Here is a 26,589-nt window from a genome sequence, read left to right as displayed (position 1 = left end):
GCTGTGCATCAATTTCCGGCACTCGGTCGTGGATCTTCTTCAGGTTGTGGGGTTTTCAAGCACCCCGGGGATGGTGCGTGGATTTCCTGTGCTGGCAGGATGAAGTCACAGGAGCTGCGTTGATCCGTGGGTGTTGCGTCAAATTTTCTACCACACGGCAGGCGCTGCGTCGATTCCTCTCTGGAAGTCGGGCTGCGTTGTTCCGGCTCAGCTATGCTTCGATCCAGTGGGCCGTGCTTCAAATTTCCGGTCACTGCACTTGCGCTGCGTCGATCTTCTCGTTGCAAAGTCGGTCTGCGTCATTCCGGTTTGGCGTGCAGTGACATTTTCACCGCAGTGCAGGCTGTGCGTCGTTTCTGGCAGGCTGTGTGTCTAATTTCACTGCACAAGGAGTCCTTCTTAAAGAGATGAAGTCTTTTTCTTCCTGCGACTTCAGGGAACAGGAAGCAAGCTCTATCCAAGCCCTTAGAGAGCACTTCATCACCTCAGCCAGAGAGCAGCAAGGCAACAGGGCAACAACAAGGCAGCAGTCCTTCACAGAAAGCGGTCAGGTGAGTCCTTTGGGCAGCCAGGCAGTTCTTCTTGGCAGGATGCAGGTTCTGGTTACAAGTTTCTTCTCCAGGAAGTGTCTGAGTTGGAAGGGGCAGAGGCCCTGTTTATATACCCAAATGTGCCTTTGAATTGGGGGAGACTTCAAAGAGTGGCTTAGAAGTGCAACAGGTCCCCTTTCAGTTCAATCCTGTCTGCCAGGGTCCCAGTAGGGGGTGTGGCAGTCCTTTGTGAGAGAGCAAGCCTTCCACCCTCCCAGCCGAGAAAGACCCATTCAGAATGCAGATATATGGAAGTGAGGCTGAGTATCCTGTGTTTGGGGTGTGTCTGAGTGAATGCACAAGGAGCTGTCAACTAAACCCAGCCAGACGTGGATTGTAAGGCAAAGAAAGATTTAAGTGCAGCGAAATGCTCACTTTCTAAAAGTGGAATTTCTAAAATAGTAATATTAAATCCAACTTCACCAGTCAGCAGGATTTTATATCACCATTCTGGACATACTAAATATGACCTTCCTACTCCTTTCATATCAGCAGCTACCACTCAAACAATGTATGAAAGCAGCCCCAATGTTAGCCTATGAAGGGAGCAGGCCTCACAGCAGCATAAAAACTAATTTAGGAGTTTTACACTACCATGACACGTAAACTACATAGGTACATGTCCTGCCTTTTGCCTTCATAGCACCCTGCCGTATGGGTTATCTAGGGCATACCTTAGGGGTGTCTTATATGTAGAAAAAGGGGAGTTTTAGGCTTGGGAAGTACTTTTAAATGTCAAGTCGAATTGGCAGTGAAACTGCACATACAGGCCTTGCAATGGCAGGCCTGAGACAAGTTTAAGGGGCTACTTATGTGGGTGGCACAATCAGTGCTGCAGACCCACTAGTAGCATCTAATCTACAGGCCCTGTGCACATATAGTGCACTCTACTAGGGACTTATAAGTAAATTAAATAGTCCAATTAGGTAAGATCCAATGTTACCATGTTTAAAGGGAGAGGGCATATGCACTGTAGCCCTGGTTAGCAGTGGTAAAGTGTGCAGAGTCTAAAAACCAGCAAAAACAGTGTCCAAAAGGTGGAGGGAGGCAGGCAAAAAGTTATGGCTGATACCCCGAAACCAGTCCCAGGATGCTTGTTTCTGGTCTAGGGAGGACCTGGTCTGGCAGTTCGGGCTGGACTGTTCCCATGAGGAACAGGGTCAAGACTGATTTGCATATGGCTGGGTCCAAACTGGAATGGCATGGTGAGCATAAAAACTGATGAATTAAACCCAGATCTGTGACTGGGCGTGAATGTTTGAATTGTTCTACATTCCGTCCATCAACTGTTCTTTTTGCATTTGTCGCCCCAAGTGGGAAGGGTATGCCCAGACGTGGGTCCGGTGCTCACTATGCTACCAGATTCAAGCTAGCCTGGCTGAAGAGGGGTGATACCCTGAAACCGGTCCCAGGATGCTTGTTTCTGGTCCAGGGAGAACCTGGTCTGGCAGTTCGGGCTGGACTGTACCCATGAGGAACAGGGTCAAGACTGATTTGCATATGGCTGGGTCCAAACTGGAATGGCATGGTGAGCAAAAAAAACTGATGGATTAAACCCAGATCTGTGACTGGGGCGAATGTTTGATTTGTTCTACATTCCGTCCATCAACTGTTCTTTTTGCATTTGTCACCCTAAGGCTGTCAGGTCTAACATGTGTCCCCCCCAGCTGAAAGTGGGGAGAGCTACCCAACCTCCTGGGAGCTCTCATCGCTAAGGCAGAAGTATCTGGAGAGACCTTCAGCATTGGCATAGTCAATCCCTGGGTGATGCTCCACCGTGAAGTCCATCCCCTGTACGGAAATGGACCACCAAAAGAGTTTAGGATTCTCACCCCTCATCTGCATGAGCCATCTGAGGGGCTTGTGGTCTGTCTGAACCCGGAAGTGAGTCCCAAACAGGTATGGCCTCAGCTTCTTTAGTGCCCAAACCACAGCAAATGCTTCTCTCTCAATATCACTCCACCTCCGTTCCCGTGATAATAGCCTTCTGCTAATAAAGGCTACTGATTGGCCTAAGCCCTCCTCATTTAGCTGTGCTAGAACAGCCCCTATGCCATGCTCTGAAGCATCTGTCTGCACAATAAATTCCCGGGAGTAGTCAGGGGCCTTGAGCACAGGGGCCGTGCCCATGGCTCCCTTCAGAGAATCGAAGGCTTTCTGACAAGCCTCTGTCCAATACACCAACCTAGGTTGCTTTTTGGTAGTGAGTTCTGTCAAGGGTGACACAATGGTATCGCAGCCCTTGACAAATCTACGGTAGTATCCAGTGAGGCCTAAAAAGGCTCTTATTTTGGTCTGTGTTCTAGATGGTTGCCAGGCCTTGATAGTTTCAATCTTGGCCTGAAGTGGCTGCACCTTGCCACCACCTACTAGGTGTCCCAAGTACACCACGGAACCCTGCCCAATCTGGCACTTACTAGCGTTGATGGTCAGGCCTGCCTGTTGCAGAGCCTGAAACACCTCCTTGAGGTGGAGCAGGTGTTCCTCCCAGCTGGATCTATAGACAGCTATGTCATCTGGGTAGGCTGCGCACTAGGCATCCTTGCCAGCTAGGACCCCGTTAACCAAACGTTGGAAGATAGCGGGGGCATTTGTCAACCCAAAGGGCATCACCCGGAACTGGTAATGGATATCAGGTGTGGAAAATGCGGATCTCTCTTTGGCCCCTCAGTCAGGGTGATCTGCCAGTACCCTGATGTAAGATCAAACATACACAGGAACTCCTCTGCCCACCCTCTGGTAGCTTACCACTGAGCAGTCAGGCTTAACTTAGAAGGCAATGTGTAAAGTATTTGTGCAATAAATCATAAAATACCACCATATAGCACCACAAAAATACACCACACAGGGTTTAGAAAAATATATAATATTTATCTGGATAAAAGCAGGTCAAAACGATCAAAGATGCAACAAGTAAATGTGGAGATAGCACTGAAAAGTGATATAAAGGCCCTCATTCTGACCTTGGCGGTCGGCGGAGAGGCGGCGGTCGGACCGCGAACAGACCGGCGGTATTAAAAATGGCATTCTGACCGCGGCGGTCACCGCCGCGACCGACCGCCACTTCCCCACTCCGACAGCCACGGCGGTCATGACCGACGGGCTGGAGTCTGCGCACTCCGGTCCGGCGGTCGACCCAAGACCGCCAACGGTATCATGACCCTGCTTACCGCCGCGGTTTCTGGCGTCCGGGAACCGCCATGCGAACCATGGCGGTAGGCACTATCGGGGCCAGGGAATTCCTTCCCTGGCACTGATAGGGGTCTCCCCCACCCCCCACTGCTCCCCCGAGTCCTCCCCCCACACCCTCCACCCCCCTGCCACCCCCCAGAGGTGGTACGAACCCCCTCCCCACCCCCACCCCGACATGCACATACACGCACCCCGACATGCACACACCCCCAACATGCACATATACACACCCCCTACACACACACATACACAACGGGGACACATACCCGCACACATACATGCCGACATGCGCACCCGCCGAACTACACACATTGCCCATAGGCACAGCAGCACTCCCCGCCCGCATGCACGCACTCACACACCCCCTCTACACACTCACACGCACACCCCCATGCACGCACACATCACACAACACCCCCCCAACCCCTCCCCTCACGGACGATCAACTTACCTTGTGCGTTGGTCCTCCGGGAGGTGACAGGAGCCATGGGGAGGTGACCGCCAATAGAAGACCGCCAACAGAAGACCGCCACACAGAAATGTGGGTCGTAATTCTGTGGGCGGTGTTCTGCTGGCGTGGCGGTGGAGGTTGACCAGTCTCCACTTTCCCGCCGACCGCCAGTGTGGCTGCTGGCGGTTTTCCGGCGGAACGCTCCCAGCGTTCAGAATGCGCACAGTGGCATACCGCCACGGTCGGCGGTCTTCACCGCGGCGGTAACTCGGCGGTCTTGCGAAAAGACCGCCAAGGTCAGAATGAGGGCCAAAGTGTCTTAAGTCTTTTAAAAGCAAACAAAGTCTCTTTCAAGCACAAAGTACCTGGTTCGCGTGAAAAATCTCTGCAAAGGGCCGCAGAGGAAGGAGAAGCGCGGAAACAAAGGGGTGTGCGTCGATTTCTCAGGCCTCACACAGCGATGTTTCGTTTAGTTTCCACGCAGGGACGGCTGTGTGTCGATTTCCGACGCTTGGTTGTGGATCCTCTTCGGGTTGCAGGGTTTTCAGACGCCCCGGGGACGGTGCATGGATTTCTTGCGCTGGCAGGACGAAGTCACAGAAGCTGTGTTGATCCGGTGGGCGTTGCGTAAAATTTTCTACTGCACGGCAGGCGGTGCATCGATTCCTCTCTGGAAGTCGGGCTGCGTTGTTCCGGCTCGGCTATGCATCAATACAGGCGGCCGCCCGTCGAATTTCCGGTCGCTACGCTGGCGCTACGTCGATCTTTTCGTTGCAAAGTCGGTCTGCGTCATTCCGGTTTGGCATGCGGTGAAATTTTCACTGCAGTGCAGGCTGTGCATTGTTTCTGGCAGGCTGTGTATCGAATTTCGCCACACATGGAGTCCTTCTTGAAGAGATGAAGTCTTTTTGGTCCTGAGACTTCAGGGAACAGGAGGCAAGCTCTATCCAAGCCCTTGGAGAACAGTTCTTCACCTCAGCCAGAGAGCAGCAAGGCAGCAGGGCAACAGCAAGGCAGCAGGCCTTCACAGAAAGCAGTCAGATGAGTCCTTTAGGCAGCTAGGCAGTTCTTCTTGGCAGGATGCAGGTCCTGGTTACAAGTTTCTTCTCCAGGAAGTGTCTGAGTTGGAAGGGGCAGAGGCCCTGTTTATATACCCAAATGTGCCTTTGAAGTGGGGGAGACTTCAAAGAGTGGCTTAGTAGTGCACCAGGTCCCCTTTCAGGTCAATCCTGTCTGCCAGGGTCCCAGTAGGGGGTGTGGCAGTCCTTTGTGTGAGAGCAGGTCCTCCACCCTCCCAGCCCAGGATGACCCATTCAAAATGGAATGGATGTGTGGAAGTGAGGCTGAGTATCCTGTGTTTGGGGTGTGTCTGAGTGAATGCACAAGGAGCTGTCAACTAAACCCAGCCAGGCGTGGATTGTAAGGCACAGAAAGATTTAAGTTCAGAGAAATGCTCACTTTCTAAAAGTGGCATTTCTAAAATAGTAATATTAAATTCAACTTCACCAGTCAGCAGGATTTTATATCACCATTCTGGACATACTAAATATGACCTTCCTACTTATTGTAAAAATAAACCACAAGGACACTCCTTGTAAATCCAACGAAGTTCCTCTTTAATCGACCTACTTGAGCGGTGTCGCATTAAAGAGCTGCTCCAACCGCTCCCCTGTTCAAAACCAATCACAATTCCATTAAGAACACGAGCCCCCTCGAGCTCAAGACAAGCGCTTGGGCTCAAGACAAGCGCTCGTGCATATCACCAGCTAAATAACACTACTCCTTTCATGTCAGCAGCTACCACTCAAACAATCTATGAGGGCAGCCCCAATGTTAGACTATGAAGGGAGCAGGCCTCACAGCAGTGTAAAAACGATTTTAGGAGTTTTACACTACCAGGATATGCAAACTACATAGGTACATGTCCTGCCTTTTGCCTAAACAGCACCCTGCCCTATGGGTTACCTAGGGCATACCTTAGGGGTGTGTTATATGTAGAAAAAGGGGAGTTTTAGGCTTGGCAAGTACTTTTAAATGCCATGTCTAATTGGCAGTGAAACTGCATGCACAGGCCTTGCAATGGCAGGCCGGAGACAAGGTTAAGGGGCTACTTATGTGGGTGGCACAATCAGTGCTGCAGGCCCACTAGTAGCATCTAATCTACAGGCCCTGTGCACATATAGTGCACTCTACTAGGGACTTATAAGTAAATTAAATAGTCCAATTGGGTATGATCCAATGTTACCATGTTTAAAGGGAGAGAACATATGCACTTTAGCCCTGGTTAGCAGTGGTAAAGTGTGCAGAGTATAAAAACCAGTAAAAACAGTGTCCAAAAAGTGGAGGGAGGCAGGCAAAAAGTTAGGGGTGACCAATCTAAGGCTGTCAGGTCTAACAGTGGTGATGACATTCTATATTTGCACAGGGCTGCCTAACTATTTTGGGATCTTTTTGTCTTTAGCTTAGAGTGAGGTGCAGAAAAGGTAAGTGTTAGAAATGGGGTCTCTGGTTGGCAGTCAGTTTTCACTCTGTCCAAGCAGGGACCCTCAATCTAGTCAGGGTAAAGGAGAGACACACTTGGATAACCCCTACTCACCCCCTTGGTAGATTGGCACAAGCAGTCAGGCTTATCTCAAAGGCAATGTGTAAAGTATTTGTACCAAGACACACAGTAACACGGTGAAAACACTTTAAAAGGGACAGCACTCCAGTTTAGAAAAATAGGCAATATTTATCTAAAACAACAAAAATCCAACATACACATGTAATGTCATGAATTTTCAAAATAATAGAATCTTACTCCATAGAAAACAATGGAAACGTTGTTGTTATACAAAGTACCTGGTTTGCATAAAAAATAAAGCCGCAAGGGTGATAATGCCTCACAAAAGTCAGCGATCAGTTGTTTTCTCACTCGCAAGTGAGGCCGCGTGTCGTTTTCCAGATGTGGCACCTCAGGTCGGCATAGGTTCATGCTGATTTTGACACCCAGCGATGATGCGTGCAAAATCTAGCTGCACGGTAATGGGAAAACTGCACTGCAAGCGGTTTGTGTCATTTTCAACAGCCGCAAGCGGATGTTGTGTTGTTTCTCCAGCTGGGATGTAGGTGATACATTGTCTTACCAGCCTCGATGCAGGTGGTGCGTCAATTTTAGTTGTGAGGCGGGTGGCGGGTCATTTTTACAGCTGTGTTGCAGATGGTGCGTCAAAAGTTTAACCCGCACGGCTTCCTGAGTGTGGATTTCACTCTTTATTCTACCAGCTTCACCTTTCAAGGGCCCAGGGACTGGATAGGGCACTACTTGGCAGGGTAGGAGTCTCAGCAGAGAGTCCGGGTGCTGGCAGAGAAAGCCTTTGGTAGCCCTGAGACTTCAAAACAGGAGACAAGCTCAGTCCAAGCTCTTGGAGACACTTCACAAGCAGGAATGTACCACAAAGTCCAGTCTTCATCCTCCTTCAGGCAGAAGCAGCAACTGCAGGCCAACGCAGCAAAGCACAGTCACAGGCAAAGGGGCAGTACTCCTCCTCCAGCATTTCAGCTCTTCTCCTTGGCAGAGGTTCCTCTTGAATCCAGAAGTAATCTGAAAATCTGGGGGTTTGGGTCCACTACTTATACCCCTTTCTGCCATTGAAGTAGGCAAACTTCAAAGGAAAGTCTCTGTTTTTCACAATATCCTGCCTTGCCCAGGCCTGGCCCCAGACACACACCAGGGCATTGGAGACTGCACTATGTGAGAGCAGGCATAGCCCATTCAGTTGTAAGTGACCACTCCTCCCTCAGCTCCCTTTGTGTCACTGTCTTGTGGGGATTCACAAACAGCCCCACTGTCAGTCTGACCCAAACAGTGAATACACAAGCAGACAGAGTCATAGAATGGTTTAGGCAAGAAAATGCACACTTTCTAAAAGGGACATTTTCAAACTGACAATTTGAAAACAACTTTACCCAAAAAATTATTTTTAAATTGTGAGTTCAGAGACCCCAAATTCCACATCTCTATCTGCTCCCAAACAGAAACAGCAGTTTAATGTTATTTAAAGGCAGCCCCCATGTTAATCTGTGAGAGAGAGATAGGCTTTGCAACAGTGAAAACTGAATATGGCAGAATTTCACTGTTAGGACATGTAAAACAAATCAGTACATGTCCCACCTTTAACATACAATGCACCCTGCCCATGGGGCTACCTAGGGCCTACCTTAGGGGTGCCTTACATGTATAAAAAGGGAAGATTTGGGCCAGGCAAGTGGGTACACTTGCCAGGTCAAATTGGCAGGTTACAACTGCACAACAGGCACTGCAGTGTCAGGTCAGAACCATGTTTACAGGGTTATTCATGTGGGTGGCAAATCAGTGATGCTTGCCCACTAGTAGCATTTGATTTACAGGCCCTGGGCACCTCTAGTGCACTTTACTAGGGACTTTCTAGTAAATCAAATATGACAGTCATAGAAAAGCCAATTACACTTACAATTTATCCAGAGAACATTTGCACTTTAGCACTTGTCAGCAGTGGTAAAGGGCCCAGAGTAACAAAAACAGCACAAACAGAGTCCAGCACACAGTCAAAACATGAGATGCAGAGGCAAAAAAGACAGACCAAGGATGCCACGTCTAACAGTAAGCTTCTCACCATGAAGATGGCCGTGACTACCAATCAGTGTCCCTTTAAGCAAGTAACTTAACCTGGCCATGAGAAGGAGCTCTAAGCACCAACCCGAAGACATGTTTGCCAGGAAAGCGCTGTCACTATTTTCCTAAAGGCCAGGTGTAGGCCTAGGACTCTTGAAGAAGCCCTTTTGAGGTGACCTGTCGGTAGAATAAGAGGAAGCTATGCTGCTCAACATGGAAAAGGAAAGCCCTACACCCACCTAAGTAGCTTAATCATGGCCTGCTGGACTGAAATCTGTATGCTCAAGCTTGCATGGCAGTAAACCCGAAATGAACTGAAGGGCATCTTTGTTACTAGAGGGTCAAGACCAATGGAGTCACTTCACATAATTTTTTACTTCATGTGTGCTCATGTCTATATCTTCCCAGCCTGAGAGGGACACAATTTTTCTCTTTTCCCCTTAAGTCTTTAGGTAGTGTCTCATTAGCTGTGTAGTGCCCCAGAGCCATATGAACCATCCTGTCGGCCTTTACAGTTCTCTGACTCATGGTCTGAGGTGGTGATTGTTCTGCATTATTAAATGGATGACAGGCCTCTTGATGTCTTTGGGCACCAACTCCTATTAACTTGAAACATTTTGCTTGCTTTACCTGAAAGGAAGCAGGGCTGCACTCAAGAAGAAATGTTTTCATCTTCATGACAATTTTCTGGTAGATTTTGGGTACTTGTATATTTCAGTGATTTTTGTGGATTCTTAGTGACCTAGGTTCACATCCACTAAGTATGTTTCCCTGTGCCCAGGGCTACTGAAATTAGAGGTACACTGTAACATTCTGTCTATCACCTCTTACCCACTGATCGTGATTTGTAGGTGAGCAAGAATGCCATAGTTAAAAGACCTCAGACCCCAGAGATTCCTAATTTAGCCACAAACTTGCAAATGCTTCTTTAGAGGTTTGCATTAAACATAGGATAGTACTATAATTGTGATGGAGGCAAAGGGTACTCTTCACTTTTGTTTTTTTAATTGTGTCTCTAATTTGAATTGCCTTTCTGTACTATGTGTAAATAAAATACTTATATCTTTAAAAACATATGGCTCTGGCTGGAAGTTGTGCTTTCAGTGTCCAATCATTTGTTTCATAGAGCAGTATTCTAAACATTCTACTGCCAGTAAACCGTTTCTCTTCACCATCATATTCTTGTACCTTAGTGTTTCCTGGGGGTTGATTGTGGAAGCTTTTGTGACTATAACATTCCTCAAGTTCCTACTGAGATTCTCAATTCTTTGTGCTTTTATTGTAGGCATAAGAATCTAAATGTTGATTTTCCTTGGATAACCATAAGTGTTTGCTCTCGACATGGTTCCCAATTGGCACCCATTTCCTTTCTCGTGTTCATATTGGTTTCAAGAGATTTTTTTATGCAGCGGTGTAGGTATCCAAACAATATTTTCAGATGAATTTGAAGTACCAATATTTTGGAGCCTTGAATATCAAAATCTTTTGGTGTCTTATTCTATTAATTAGGTTAGTGTTGTTTAGATGTCTTTTGTTCTGTTTAGGATTTATAGACCAGCCAGTACTTCTAAATAAGTTAATTCTTGATAGCTCTTTGTCAACCCTTTTTTATCATCTTATAAATCCTTTTTGCCTTCCATTTTAGGCAACTAGGTAATTAAAGCAGGCTCTTTTCTCAATGATATCTTGTCTACTTTTTCCCAGTAGTCATTATACCCATAGTTTGCTCCTTTCAAGTACATATTAAAAAAGACAGGAATGTGTTGTTATGGTTCAAATGGCATTCATGTTGTGGTCGTAGGTAGAATACACTCAAAAGTCTTGAAATACTCAGTATTTTAATTCCAAACAATAAGACACTCTGCCATGATAGGAGGGATGAGATATGTGACCAGGGAGCCTTAATTGCAGTTTTCAGAACAAATACAACCCTAAGCTTGCCATCAATGTAGCCTTTGTTGGCTCCATCAACAGAAAGCTTCCTTTCACAGTGTGACGGAGTATGTGCCATCAAAGGAATGGCATAATGCTGCCCACCCTATTCAAGGTGGACAGTGTGGTGTTTTTTTTTCTCTGTCTGTCTCCTGGTGGTGAGGGACAGAAATAAAATAATGACTCCTACAGACTGGGAGAAAACGTGCAGGGTTTTGGGAACATTAGTTATTTTATTTTCTAAAAACAAACTACCTCTTTTGAAATGTTTGATAAATAAAATATTTTTAAAATGTGGTGATAGCCATCAAAGCCGTCTGCAGATCTGTGCTAAACTTTTTGTACTTTAAAGGGAACCTTCATGAAGGTGGGTCCTTTTATTAGACATAGATGACTGCTGGGTGGGTGGTCATATCTGAATTTGGTGGACAGTATTCTGTTAGAGTGTCCCAGGTTTTGTCCTCTGCTACCCTGACGGATGAAGTACCAGTCGCCAAAGTCTAAAATGGGCCCTAAGCAATTTAAACAAAACTCCTTGGCCCAATTATCATGCTCACATCCTCACTCACTTGCATTGCATTGTATCCCTATCCAGTTACACATATTCTATAGCCACTTCTCTCTTGAATCCTGTCCAACTAAGGTACTAAACAGAGGTCCATTTCCAGTTGGAGGTGGTGAACCTCGCCATCGAAAAAGCTTGAAAGTAAACAGCGCCTAGCAAGGTAGCCTGGATGGGTGGCACCAGAACTCCAACAATAGCTTTTACGTCCTTCTCAACTTGCTCAGTAGAAGTCTTCAAGAGTTTGTCTATTCATATAGTTTAGCCTTAAACCTTTGGCATTAGAGTAGCAATCACTTTCATATCTCCTGCAAATCTCCTGCATGTTACTCTGTGTGGAAGTTCTAGATAAATAATACTTGTTTGTAGCCTAGATGGTGACAGAGATGAGAGGTTGATAGATTGACCCAAAGCATAGTGGATGGGTACAGGAAGCCAAATATACAGTAATAAATACTCACGGTATGAAGAAAGACAAGGGTATTATGCTGCAGGACCTCTGTTATGGTAAAGGTTAGAGTAAATTGGTAGATGGTGTTGGATGCTGCATGCCCATATAAATAGAGGATGCTTAGCCTGATATAGCTACTGACCCCCCCATGCTCAATCACACTCTAGAGACAGTAGATGTTCCAGTTTAGTCTATCCTTGTCGAAATTATATTTGCAGTTCAGAATTTAGGGACTTAAAGAATTGTTTTCTAATTTATTGATAAAATCCAGATTACTTGGTGTTGTCTTGTCACAGAAAAATACTTTATAAATAATAATGTATAAATATTACATAATGACCTTTTTTCTAGCAATATCCCACATTTGCTGTTTTGTTATTATGTTCCACACATTTAGCTCTGCACTTTCCTCATGCATTCTTTTGAGTTTCCAATCATTTCATGTTGGAAATCTGCTAATGTTTTAGATCAATAATTCCACTTTAAATCTGAAAGTTATGTGGAATTTCTCAGCAATCTCTGTGTTGCTTAAAATCTTTGTAAAGCCTGCATTTCACTTGGACCACTTGAAAAGTAAAAGCTTGTTGGGCCAATCACAGTGTCTCTGGTTTAATGAAACAAAACTAATAAATAAACTTGGCATATGTTGAATCTGCTTGATTATTGAATCCACTGTACAGTTGTTTTATCAGAGGGAGATCAAATCAGACTTTACTTTGTGCTTTATTTAGTTATTGAACCAAGGTGTAAGACAGAAGATAGTGATGCTTTTGCTTTAGCAAAGTGATTAAACTGGCCAAATCAAAAATCTCGTTTTGGCTTCCACGCTAGTGAAATATGCAAATTCACTATCTAAGCGAGGATAAATAAGACTATTGACAGGACATCACTTTGAAGTAAGAGTGTGGCAAAGCGAGAGACCTAAAGATACGTGCATGAGCCCACCTTTCGTAATACTTTTACTTACTCCATTGAATATTTGTTGGAATTGAATAGATGATGTTAATAATTGAACAACAGTTATTTTTCTTCTTCTTCTGTTTCTTCTTATTATTTTTATTATTATTATTTTGATGATGATGAATGTGATGATGATTATTATTATTATTATTATTATTGTTATTATTATTATATTTAGTTTTCTATAGGAATGGATGAGAAAAGAGCCAACAAGAGAGCAATTGGGTGCCAGCTTGCGGGGAGTGTGAAAAAGGTGACAGTGCTCTGAAATGTGCCAAGCATTTTGTGGATTCTGTAGTGGGCATAAGCTTCTTAAGAAAGAAACACTTACTTGAAGCAAGATTTTACTAAGTATTTAAAGATACCATAACATAGGTCATGTGTTATGTTTCAATAAAGTCATGACAAATATTATAATGCATTTACATCCTTATGCAGATCATACTTCAGGTAAGGATTTGGTTATAAGGCAGGGTATATTGCTTTTAATGTGTGAAGCCTTGAAGCCTTCAGTTCAAGATGTAATTTGCAATTAGCCAATTTACTCTGCTCATCGTGCAGATAGGTGTGCAATGGAAAGAAAACAAAGTCAGTAGATTTTGCTCTTTTTAAAAAGCACATTTGGAGGCCCTTGAGAAACGTCAATTGGCAGTTGGCTGATGAACGGTGCAGTCTCTTAAGCATTTACTAGAGATCCCTTGATTCTAATACAAGACTTTGCTGCAGCAAGCTGCAGTACCTTAAATCGACACTAGATGGCTGTTGAGTTATACACAAGTCTTTGCGGTACATTAAGATTTTACTAAAGGTGCCATGAGTCTGATATAAATACTTGCTGTAACAAGCTGTATTACCTTAAGTTGAAGAACCTAACAAGGTCCCTTGCATCAGACAAATGTTTTTACTGTTGAACTTTACACTACCTTAAATCTTTAAGGTCTGTTGAGTCAGACAGAACCACATGTGGTACTAGGCTGCAGCATCTGAAGCTGTTTCTAGAGGTTGCTTCAGTTAGGCACAAGTTTCCCATGTGCTCCATCTCAGCCCAGTAAAGCTCAGGATACCTGCGAACTAAAAACATATCCTTTTATTGAAAGTAGAAAGGGACAGTAGATGTAGATTTAATGTATAAATTTGCCTCCTCACATTAGCAAGTTTAATTATTTGTGCATGTTTTCTTTAGCTTAAATAAACATGCCAGTGCTGGGTTATTATGGTGTAGGTCACTAATGATGCTCTGAGTGCCTCTTTCTAATATTGATAGGTATTATCAGTCATTTGTGAAAAAAAATATTGGTATTGGTTACTTAACAAACATCTCTTCAGTTGTTTCCTTGGACATGCAAGGCAGCAGCCACCACTGTAAGCGGGTAGTAAAGAAAGTTGGGGATAGAGACTGACCAAGCAGGGATGCTGTGTCAGTCTTCCTATCAGTTTCTCAGTCTATTATCCTAGCCTATCACTCCCTTGACTACAGTAATAAATGGTTCAATAATTTTCTCAATCTAGCTATTGAGGTTACCATGCTTGTTTACAATATTATGATCCTAGCAGTGTTTCATTTTCATGTAGATAACCCAGCTGATAGTAGCTACTCTAATCTGTTGGGTGATCTGGCCTGCTTTTTTCACTCAGTGGGTTGGCAGCATCACCCATAAAGCATGCCACACACTTAACCTACTTTTTGTCCCAACAACCTTAATCTCCAGGCTCACAACAGTGCCCATCGTTTGGTCAACCCTTTCTTTGATTTTCTTCTTGTAACTGGGTTTACGGGTCAACTGCGCTTGTAAATCAAAGATGCGGGTTCATAATGAGACACAAAATGTGACACAGTCTGGGTGCTCCACCAGCTCTGGCAGATATTGTGAAGTGCCTGACATTTCATGAAAGGTCCCCATAAGCAATGTCTGTAAGATGCTTTATAAGTTCAGCCACAAAATAACCTCTCTGGTAGATCCTTTTGTGTCTATATCTAAACATTCTATCTGCAAATCAGTCAGGTGTAAAGCAAACCCTCAGTACACCCCACAGCTAATAGCTGTGCGACCTCTGACTAGGAAAGAAGAACTTAAATGGGGACAAGTCTACATCAAACAGTCCTGAGGCATGTTTAATTCAGAACTAAGGCAATTCAAGGTACTACGTCACATAACTAAGGCCTCTATTTATTTATTAGTTTTTATACTGTTATCTAGACATTCGTTTTGCCTGAAGGCTACTCCTCTGATAGCGTATCTCCCAATTTCCCTCTGCACAGATAGCATATTTAATTATGACAAAGACATTCTTATTGATATTGACATGCAGAAGCACTCTGGCTCTCGTTTTAGAACCTCCCAGATTCAAAAAACACAGTAAGTGCTTGAGTGAGAGTACTAGATCACTACGCTATATCTGTGTATTTATTTACTATAAATTGCAATTGGACAGATCTAAACAGATATTAGAGAGGCCCCCTCACCCACAACTTATCAAGGTATGCTTCATCATTGTTGACATCCCCTACGCTGAAGTAGGTGAGTACCACCCCAGCAACTCAACCATTAGAGGAGTTCCTATTTATTAGTTAGTCTGGATTTTATAAAGGGATCCAGGGTTTTAGATACAAAATTTCAGGTTATCCCAGGTTTTCTTTTTATTGATGATAACCCTTTATATGGTTAAAAATGTATAAATATGATGGATAATGGGTGAAAGTCAATGATTCATCTATCCATTTATTGTTGCCTTGAAGACATGTTTTGACCGATATTAAAGCCACCAAAAGTTCAGTGGTAGTTTTTAGGGCCAAAGCAATCCCTGCCTATTTACTATTTTCACTCCATGCATATAAATGAGGCATAAGGCTCTCATACCTGTCATAAAGTGTGAGAAATTGGGTTGTTGGTTGACTGGGGTGTGGGCCCTGGTCAAGTAGTAGCCACAATTCTTGTCAGGGTCAGGCATAAGCAAACCCTATATTAACCTGCGCTCACCTTCTGGTAGCTTGGCACAGAGTAGTCAGGTTTAACTTGAAAGCAATGTGTAAAGTATTTGTGCACAGTAAAACAGTGAAACACAACACAAAAATGGTCCCACGCCAGGTCAGAAACACAAAGCTTAATTTAATAAATAAAACAACACCAAAACAACCACAAACATCAGGAGAACTGGAGTTATTAATTTTGAAAAAATTAATTGTAGAATAGCACCTAAAACCAAAAAGTGCCAATTGGGGATATTTGGTCGAGCCAGACTGGGACAAAGTCAAAAGTTCAGGCCGATCATGATGGAGCACGGACCGCTACAGGTGCCCAGTTAGGCTCACTGAACAAAGTACATTCAATACTAATATTGGAGCTTTGCGTGGATCCGAGTTGAAGATGTGCTGTGCAGCTGAGGTGATGCGTCAGTTCTGAGATGTCACGAGGCAGTGGTGTGAGGTCCTCCCACTGACGGGGCTTGTGGAGCAAAGGGTGAGGTCAGGGATAGGTTGCAGAGTGGGTTGCAATGCAGAGCTTCAGTGTTGCCGTTGAGGCTGCCGTTGATGAGGGATGCAAGGACCTGCTCCTGGAAGCATCAAGCAGCGGTGGTTCTGAAGGTGATGAGTTGAACCCAAGATGTGGGATGTGGGGGGCAATGCTGGGTTTCGGCAAATACCACAAGTTAGGATTTTAAATTGTAATTCCCTAGACTCCAAACCTGAAGGGGTTATCTCTTCCCATTTTGAAATTACATTTAAAAAATGTAATAAGGTAACCTTTGTGTTATTCTCTGGGAGAGATGGGCCTTACAGTAATGAAAAATGAATTTAAGAGTTTTTCACTACTATGGCATGTAAAATTAAAAAGTACATGTTTGACTTTTTAACTACATTACACCCCCTGCCTTCTGGGCTGTCCAAGGCCTATGCTAGGGGTGATCTATGTGTATTAAAAGGAATGTTTGGACCTGGCAATAGGTTTATTCTGCCACTTTGAAATGGCAGTTCAAAACTGCACACAAGCTCTGCAATGGCAGCCCTGAGACATGTTTAAAGGTTAGGTAAGCGAGTGGCACAAGACGTGCTGCCCGCCCAGTAGTATCATTCAATTTACAGGTCCTGGGCACATGTACTGTAATTTACTAGGGAATCATAAGTAAATTAAATGTGCCAAGTGGGTATATGATAATGTTATCATGCTTTAGGGAAAGAGCGCAAGCACTTTATCACTGTTTAGCAGGCAGGGCCATCTTAAGGATTTTGGGGGCCCTGGGCCCAACATATTTTGGGGGCTCCTGTTCGGAACAGCTTTTAATGCCCTCTTTGGCCAGGTAACTGCCACTGCACTGACACACTGATCCAAATTCTAAAAGTGTTTCCATGAATATTCAGGGATAGTGATGTGTGTTTTCAATATTATTTAGCAGCAGCTCACTAATTTTATTGCAAATTGTCAAGAAGTAGGCATGAAGTGTTGAATTATTTAAATATAATTTATTGTCAGCATCAACAGCATGTTTGTCCCTATTCCCTGGCAGCCTCCTTGTACTGCCTCCTACCAGTCCTTAACATTTTAGAATAGAACTTATTTTAAAAGGTGCTTTCACAATATATTAGCCAAATAATATCTGCAACCCATTGCCATTTCTCATGTGTGAAATCTCATTTTGATTTAACAGGAAGTTTTTTATGGATGTTGCATGCTTTTGAAAAACATAGAAGCAACGTTCCGTTTTGCCAAATGCCTGTAAATGACTCCCACACATAACTTGTATTCAAAATAAATTTAAGGAAAATTGTGTTTCAAACAGTCTATGTTTAAGAATCTTTCAAGATCATAATTTCAGGACTGTGTGGGGAACAAAGCATGATCTGTTAGGGGCCCCCCAACAGACCGAGGCCAGAGTCCACTTTGCCCATGTCTTAAAGCGTGACTGGGTAAAGTGCGTGGAATCGTAAGACCATCAAAAACAAAGTCAGCAAAAATAGGAGGTCCGAAGGCAAAAATTTAGGAGGAAAGCACACCAAGGATGCCAGGTTTCCTTGGTAAACTAATCTACACTAATCTGCACAGTGACTCCCTTTTAGCTGTTGCTAGTGATAGCTTTAGCTGTTTTAACTCATTATTACAAATACCAAGAGAACTAAAGCCGCCTATTGGAAAAAACATTTTTTTTGCTTCTGCTAATTCTACAAAACAAATATTTAAATTTTTCAATTCCTTGCTTCGTCCTGCCCCAGACAAAGAAATATTTATTGTTTAACTACATTTTTCCTCAACAAAATGAAAAATATTTGCTCAGCATTTCCCATTGCTAGTACTTCAAATGAATATTAGGTAAATTATTGTGTTCAATCTATCAATGTTCACCCCTCGCCTGTTCTTTCCATATTCGATTCTGAGGGAAATTATCTCTCATTATCGGCCTCTTCCAAATTAAGGTCGGGCTTGTTATGAGGCTTTTAAAGAAGTCACTTTTTTGCCTAGACAGTATAACTATCCCCAATGGACTGACTGGGGGCAGGGCTTTTTTTACAGCAAGAGATGAAAGGTGTTTAAAGTTAATTCAAACAGGATGGACGACAGAATAAATCCTTCTTTGTCATGATTTTGTCTGTTTGACTACTAACCCAAACTCATGGTCATATCACAGACACTGTTCTTAAAGCTGCAGTTATATGTGTGGCATTCATATGTTAGAAGAATCAAAAATATGTTACATCCGCTTTTAAGATCCCATGTCTTGAGTCCTAAAGTAACTTCTTGTAAGACACATATGTAACATATGCTAGATGTACTAGGCTCTCCTAAATAGCTATTTACAATGGAAAGAGGTACCACAGAGTTTTTGCATAATTTGCCTTTGCTGCACAATTTGGTCAATCCTGCTGCCTAAATTAGCCACCCTCTACTGCACTAATCCAGTAGTATTTAAGTTAAATGCTACATCAAATGTGATACACAAGTGGTTCCCAACCTGTGGTCCGGGGACAGTTTGGGGGTCCGTGAAGCCTCCTCAGAAGGTCCTTGACTGCTCAGAAAATTAAATAATATTAATAGATAAGGTCCCCAGCTTTCAGTATTGACACAGTGGGAGAGGGGGGTCCCCGGATTCCAGTAGTGATTCAGTGGGGGTCTCCGAGTTCCAGTAATTATAAAGTGGGGGTCTACAGAAGTCAAAAGGTTGGGAACCACTGTGCACTGTTAATATACTTTTTTGTGGCTTTACAAGTGCTGGAATCTCTTTAAAGGTTCTGCTACACAAACTTTTATAGATTTCATTTATGTGCTCTAATCCAAATATTATTTTGTGCTTGAACAAATGAGAGTTTATGCAAATTAGGCTATGCATGAATTCACATACTGAGGCCCTCATTATGACTGCGGTGCTCTTTTCCGAAGGCTGCCTGAAGACCGCCAGTGCTGTGGGTCTTCCGACCACTGTATTATGACTGCCACCAGACATCCACACTGCCGGTGGTTGGATATCCAGCGGCATTCACTACGACGGTCAGCAGCGCTTAGGAGGTTCCACTGCCAGCACTGCCACGTCTGAAAAAAACCACCCACAGAATTAAGACCAGTAATTCTGTGTGGCGGTCTTTGTCTGGTGTAGCAGTCCAGCGGTGGGAGCTCTGGGTCCCGTCACCTCACAGGGGAGCACCTCGTTGGACGCGGTGTCATGAATTTGGGGGAGTGATTGTGCATGTGTGTCTGTGTAAATGTGGTGATGTGTGTGTGTATGCTTGTGGACGGGGTGGGGGTGTGTGCATGGGTGAAAGAGTAAGGGGCAAAGGGATGTGAGTGAGTGCGTAAGTGCAGGTGTGTGTACGTTTGTATGTGTATATAGTGTGTGCGGTGAGGTACGATTGGGGGATGGGGTGTGGTTTTGTAAACATATGTGAGTGGGTGGGGGTTGTGTATGTATGTATTTAGTGGAAGGGAGGGGGTGGGAATGTAGAGTGTCTGCGTGCGTGTGTAATGCGTATGGGTATGTATGCGTGTCTATGGGGTGAATGTTGTGAGTGCATGTGTGATTGTAGGAGTGTGGGTGCACACGTGCATGTGTGCGGAGGTGTTTAGGAGGGTATCCCGGCAACAGGAACTTGTGTTCCTGTCGTCGGGGTACCTTTCCACCAGCATTTTCGTGGTGGTGAGACCGCCAGGACAATGCTGGCGGTATCCCTAGTCAGAATAACCTCTGTGGCTATTCAACTCCTGCCGGGCTGCAGGTGGAAACCTCCAGCCCAGCGGGTGCAGTAAAGTGGTGGGACTGGCGTAGACACATCGCTTTGGAAGTGGCCAAACCGCCACATTCATAATGTGGTGGTCTGCACCGCCGGTAATGAGGGGCTGAGTCTCACTTTTCACATTTGTGCAAAGCAGGTCATTTTTAAAGAGGTGGTTCAGATCAATGGGAAGGTGTCACTTTTTCAGTTAGTTTAGCACCAGGCCAAGGATTTCTGTCGCCCTAGGAAAAAATAAATTTTGCCTCACCCTCACTTGGGAATAGTGATACATATATCTTGCTTTTCAGAACAACCTGAGGTCCCTGCAGGTGTTTATTTAGGCAGTTGTCTAGTGAAGCAGTGCTGTACGTTGCCTTGAGTATGGGATACTTTCCATTGTGCTTCACAAGCAAAAGCCAGATCATGACCCTGTATGGCTTAGAGCACCCTCATTCAGTGCACAAGGATTCTGCACAATATTTATTTTGTCCTCTTAAAAAACAAAAGTAAACATAAATATGCTGGTACCCTGTGTAAACACAGTAGCCCAAATAAAAAGGCAACCTAAGAGAAAAAGTCTGCTGTCTTTGCCGTTTTCTTTGAAATATTTCACTGTACTTATTTCTTTAAAGAGTATTTTTCCAGGACATTATATCGTAAGATTCTCTCCATTACGTAACAATTACATTTTCTCCATTTGTGATGATCCTGCAAATCTGTAGTTAATACAATTTCTTTTAGTTCCTAGCAAATGCAAATGGTTAGTAAATTTGGTGAATTGACACATTTGTTCTATTTGTTTTCTAGAGGTTGGACTTCTCTGGAATTGAACCAGACATCAAGCCGTTTGAAGAGAAGTGCAGTCATCGCTTCATTTTGAACTGCCACGATCTGTTGTTCAATTTGTGTTGCATGACCAATGAATCAGATGGATCATTGCAAAATGTATGTATTTAAATGTTTCATGTTAACCTATTTTTCAGTGGCACATATCATTATGTTTCAAATTGTTTTGGAAAAAGCGACAGTTTACGTATTTGTGGTTTGCTCCCGCCCATAGGTCAAAGAAGGTCTGTTCTAGATTTAATATTGAAGACAAAAGTGGGCGGCATTCCAGGTGAAAGGTTTTGTTAAGGATTGTATAGACAAATCAGCTCACACATAGTCTTTCCTAAAGTAGAATATATTGAGTTGGGAGTATCAAGATAACTTAATTTCGTAGCCAAAATACTGAAGACAAGAGTATTGAAAGTTAAAGGCATTTAGGAAAGTACATATTTATGGTTCTTAACTCTTCAAGGTCTGTATATGTAGCATTATACATAACAAATCAACACCTCCTTTCCTGTCAGTATTTTTGCCCTCACTATTTTTGCTATGATATTGTGATACAAAGATATTTATTTCTGAAAAACTCTCTCTCGCTGTATCTCTTTTTCTTTCTTTCACCATCGCCAACTGTGTGATCACTCCCATCTCTGCCCAGAGGCCCATCAATCTGTCTACCAATCACCATAAATTAGAAATAGAGATTGGTAAAAAAATATTGGGCCAAGTCATTTCTGTCGAAAGGATTCCCATTTTGGTATGAAATGCCCTCACCCACTTTTGTGGAATGCTTTATCATCATAGGGCATGCTGTAAATACCTGATTGTACAATAGTCCGTACAGCATGGTGCTATGATACATTAATCTGTAGAACAATACTTACGGATCAATAGACTACAGAATTGGACAAAACTGCCTAAAGAGATGCCCATTCTGTTAAATTTTATTTGCAGGCTTTTTTTGACAGGATTAAAATAAAAAATAAAGATGGCCTCTCGGCACTTATCACCATACCATCTCTGCGTCAACATGTTTCTCCTGATATTAAATGCCTGTTGGGTCATCGGCTTTCTTCATGACTCAAAGATCCCTATTGTCTCCACCCATTTGATAATGTCCTCCTCCCACTCCTGTAACATGTCAGTGTTATTATAAAGAGAAAAAAATGTTACTCATAGTATTGGATGATGAAGTTATCTTTATAGGGAAACCAAACCTAAACAAGTTGAAATTAGAAGGTGTCCGTATGACTGATAAGTAGGTATTTCAGATTTGAACGTGAAAACACTGCTAATAAGGTGATTAAAATCATAGTGGTGTGGGATCCTTCTCTATTATTATGTTAACAGTCTTAGCCAATTGTCAAACTACGTTCTCTTAACACAAGGTGGACACTGGGCATCACCCTGTAGTCACGCACTAATGTGGGGAGAGCGGGTTTGAACCAGATATTATTAATGATATACTCTACATAGTGTGATTGTATATGCCGGTAATCCCTGCTTTACTTATTGTGTATACAATGCAGGTGTGATCCATGTAAATATGCACTATGTTATTTCCGGAAATTGTGGCTGTAGGGATCAATTATTTCAGTAGATTGTGGTCAAAATATTACAAGATGCAAAAGGGGTTGTCAGCTCATGACCATGTCACTTGTTCTAGACTAGCATCATTTCTCTGGGCATGTGTTGTGTGCCTGATCTTCTTATTTGTGCCAGTTTAGAAAAACACAATTGTGGAGAATGTGGCCTGGCTGCAAAATAGCCCATCGCCAACTTACTTTCCCAAGGGTCGTTGATGCAGCTAAGCTATACCATCACCCTCTGGTGGTAAATGTAATCAGGGAAAACCAGATTTTTTGAGACGTTGCGTGAACTCCTGTCACGTTTGGGACCATCTCATTAGGATTCACTCATGATCATCACTTATCACATGTTTAGAGCGCCCAAGTCGATACACAATAATTTCTTTATCCCTGGCTCTATCTTGGGGTATTGTTGTTCTCCCAAGGTGTTTAGACATGCCCATACCAATTTGTTAGAACAACATCTTCTCTTTTTTTCAGTCTCAAAAGATAAGACATCCTGGTTTATAAATTATGTTTCTAACTTAGGGGAACTGTTAGAAATGGGTCTTTGGTTGGCAGTCAGGTTACCCCCTGTCCAAGCAAGGACCCTCACTCTAGTCAGGGTAAAAGAGAATCACCCTCAGCTAACCCCTGCTTACCCCCTTGGTAGCTTGGCACGAGCAGTAGACTTAAGTTCAGAGTAATAGGTGTAAAGTATTTGTACCAACACACACACTAACTTAATGAAAACACTACAAAATGACCCAACAACGGTTTAGAAAAATAGGAAATATTTATCTAAACAAAACAAGACCAAAACAACAAAAATCCACAATACACAAGTAAAGTTATCAATTAAAAAGCAAAAAGAGTCTTTATGTAATTTAAAATACACACTAACACTGTTAGCATGAAAATGTACCTTGGGTGTGTCAAAAATAACCCCGCACGGGCCAGTGTGTGTCAAAAAGGGCTTGCGATGCTTTGATTTCACTCACGAGCAAGACCTTGTGTCGTTTCTCCTTTCGTCGGGTCAGGGCGCGTCGTTTCTTCTCTCCACACGAGAGCGATGCGTTGATATGGTCAGCATCTCAGGTCCGGGCAGGCCTTGCGTTGTTTTTACATGCCCAGTGGTGTTTGCGTTGGAAATCCAGCCGCACGATGATCTGAAAACCACTCATCGGGGGTTACGACCTCCCAGCCTCCGTCAGCGATGCTGCGTGTCGTTTCACCAGCTCAGTGTGTCGATTCTTCGGTCGCGTTGCAGGCGAGCGTCAATTTTGAGCCGCAAAGCCGGCGGCGCATCCATTTTTCAGCTGCAGATCGGAGTTGCGTCAATCTTTTCCCCTCACGGCGTTCTGTGTGTGGATTTCTTCCTCTTAGGCTGCCAGCTTCTCCTTTCAGGGTCCCAGGAACTGGATGGGCACCACTTGGCAGAGTAGGAGTCTCTCCAGAGACTCCAGATGCTGGCAGAGAGAAGTCTCTGCTGTCCCTGAGACTTTATTAACAGGAGGCAAGCTCTAAATCAAGCCCTTGGAGATCGTCACAAGATGGAAGGCACACAAAGTCCAGTCTCTGCCCTCTTACTCTGGCAGAAGCAGCAACTGCAGGATAGCTCCACAAAGCACAGTCACAGGCAGGGCAGCTCTTCTTCCTTCACTCTTCAGCTCTTCTCCAGGCAGAGGTTCCTCTTGGTTTCCAGAAGTGTTCTAAAGTCTGTGGTTTTGGGTGCCCTTCTTATACCTAATTTCTCCTTTGAAGTAGGCCTACTTCAAAGCAAAGTCTCTCTTGAATGTGAAATCCTGCCTTGCCCCGGGCAGGCCCCAGACACTCACCAGGAGGTTGGAGACTGCATTGTGTGAGGGCAGGCACAGCCCTTTCAGGTGTGAGTGACCACTCCTCCTTTCCCTGGTATGGTAGAAGCAAGAAAATGCTCACTTTCTGAAAGTGGCATTTTCAAACACACAATCTTAAAATCAACTTTACTACTTTACTAAAAGATGCATTTTTAAATTGTGAGCTCAGAGACCACAAACTCCTCATTTCCATCCGCTCCCAAAGGGAATCTACACTTTAATCATATTTAAAGGTAGCCCCATGTTAATCTACGAGAGGGACAGGCCTAGCAACAGTTAAAAATGAATTTAGCAATATTTCACTGTCAGGATATATAAAACACATTACTATGGGGGTCATTCCTACATTGGCGGGCGGCGGTTGCCGCCCGCCAAGCGGTAACCGCCACTTGGACCGCGGAGGCCATTCTGGCTTTCCCGCTGGGCCGGCGGGCGCCCGCCAAGGGAGCACCTGCCGGCCCAGCGGGAAAGGCCCTGCAACCCAGAAGCCGGCTCCGAATGGAGCCAGCGGTGTTGCAGGGGTGCGACGGGGGCAGTTGCGCCCGTCGCGATTTTCACTGTGTGCTAAGCAGACAGTGAAAATCATGCTGGGGCCCTGTTAGGGGGCCCCACGACACCCGTTCCCGCCATCCTGTTTCTGGACAGCCACCCTGGCGGTCTATGACCGCCAGGGTTGGAATGAGGGGCTATATGTCCTACCCCAACCATACAATGCACCCTGCCCTTGGGGCTACCTAGGCCCTACCTTAGGGGTGTCTGTCATGTAAGAAAGGGAAGGTTTAGGCCTGGCAAGTGGTTATACCTGCCAAGTCGAATTTACAGTTAAAACTGCATACACAGACACTGCAGTGGCAGGTCTGAGACATGATTACAGAGCTACTTATGTGGGTGGCACAACCAGTGCTGCAGGCCCACTAGTAGCATTTTACAGGCCCTGGGCACCTCTAGTGCACTGTACTAGGGACTTAATAATAAATCAAATATGCCAATCATGGATAAGCCAATTACATATACATTTTGTGAAGGAGCTGTAGACGGGTCTCTTCGATCGAGTCTCTCGATGCACGGAGCTGGCAGCCATTACCCCTCCTCCCTAAGCGACGAGCACTTTCACATGGCGACATGGGAACGATGGCAGACGCGTCTGACCCGGACTTCCGGGTCCGACTTAGAAAAGAAAGAACAAACTCTCCAGGTGGTGTGGAATGCCGGGAACGAGAAGACGGGGAGGAAACGAAGGAGGAGACGCCGACTACAGAAGGACGATCGCGAGACCCAAGAGAGGAGCGGAATACCGAAGCCGAGGAGCGCGCTTGGACGGACCCAAAGAATACCAGAATCAACGCTGAAGAACCCAGCCACAACCCTGGAGGGTCGTGGCTTCACAAGGTACGGTCCTTATTAGGACTTCCGAATATAAAGCATAAAGCAGGGAAACAAGGAAGGGAAACCGGGAACGAGGGGAAAGCCGGGGAGGGGAGCGGGGAAAGGGGCACGGGGTGCACTATAACCGCACAGTACCTATGACACAGAGAAGAGAGTGACAATTCCTAACAGAAAACACGTGTGACCCAACCCTGCACCGTTGGACACTCCCAGACTTACCTTTTTCCCTACAACCCGGTATACTCTTCCCTTGCATGCTAATAACACCATAACCCCAGAGAAACGCATTTGACTTACCTGCCCTACTATTTATTTTCCTTTTCCGGTATCCTCAAGGACAAGATGCGGGGACATCCACCACACCTAAGAGAAACAGACAAGAGAAGAAGAGACAGCTGATAACCGGATGGAGAAGGCTCCAACAATCAGTGTTTAGTGAACTCATCCCCCTTAACTTTTCTTTTTGTTCTTCCTCACTCCCAAACTGCCTCAAAACTAACATAAATAAACCCATCTTACCTTATCACCGTAGTTGCGTCCTCTGTACCTAAAGCAGCCTACCACAGTGGTGTCAGAAGTGGGAGTTGAGTTTCGTCCTACAAGGCTACGGAGAGGTACGGAAATGGAGGAGAAACCAACAATAGAGAACATGATAAAGCAGCTGGCAGAAGGGCAGCGACATCTCCAATTGGTCTGGGAAGCCCAGCAAAGGGAGGCGAAAGAGGACAGAGAGGCCTTACAAACGGCTTTAAAGAGTCAAGCCACAATAATGGCGAATAACCAGCTCGTACATGAGACTGCACTGCAAAAACTAACGCACACCATAGCAGCCAGCAAGGTCCATCCCAACGTCCCGAGCTCGGTTTTACAGAAATTTCAGGAAGGAGAAGACCCCGACTCCTTCTTTACTAACTTCGAGCGGGTAGCCTCTTCGGCACAATGGCCGGAAGAACGGTGGGAACAGTATATTGCGCCACTACTA

At 44.5% G+C, this 26,589-nt stretch overlaps 1 protein-coding gene across 2 annotated transcripts in view; it reads left to right on the top strand.

Annotated features, from left to right (window-relative positions):
* DOCK11 (dedicator of cytokinesis 11) overlaps window positions 1-26,589 on the top strand; it is a 1,108,606-nt gene that overhangs the window by 315,971 nt on the left and 766,046 nt on the right. For both annotated transcript variants that reach the window (XM_069212535.1, XM_069212533.1), the window contains exon 11: window positions 20,774-20,911. In XM_069212535.1, coding sequence (XP_069068636.1) covers window positions 20,774-20,911 — 138 coding nt within the window. The remainder of the gene's footprint in view (window positions 1-20,773; window positions 20,912-26,589) is intronic.

This window comes from Pleurodeles waltl, chromosome 2_1, assembly GCF_031143425.1.
Source record: "Pleurodeles waltl isolate 20211129_DDA chromosome 2_1, aPleWal1.hap1.20221129, whole genome shotgun sequence".
NCBI lineage: Eukaryota > Metazoa > Chordata > Amphibia > Caudata > Salamandridae > Pleurodeles > Pleurodeles waltl.
This window is presented reverse-complemented; position numbering and strand designations above follow the sequence as displayed.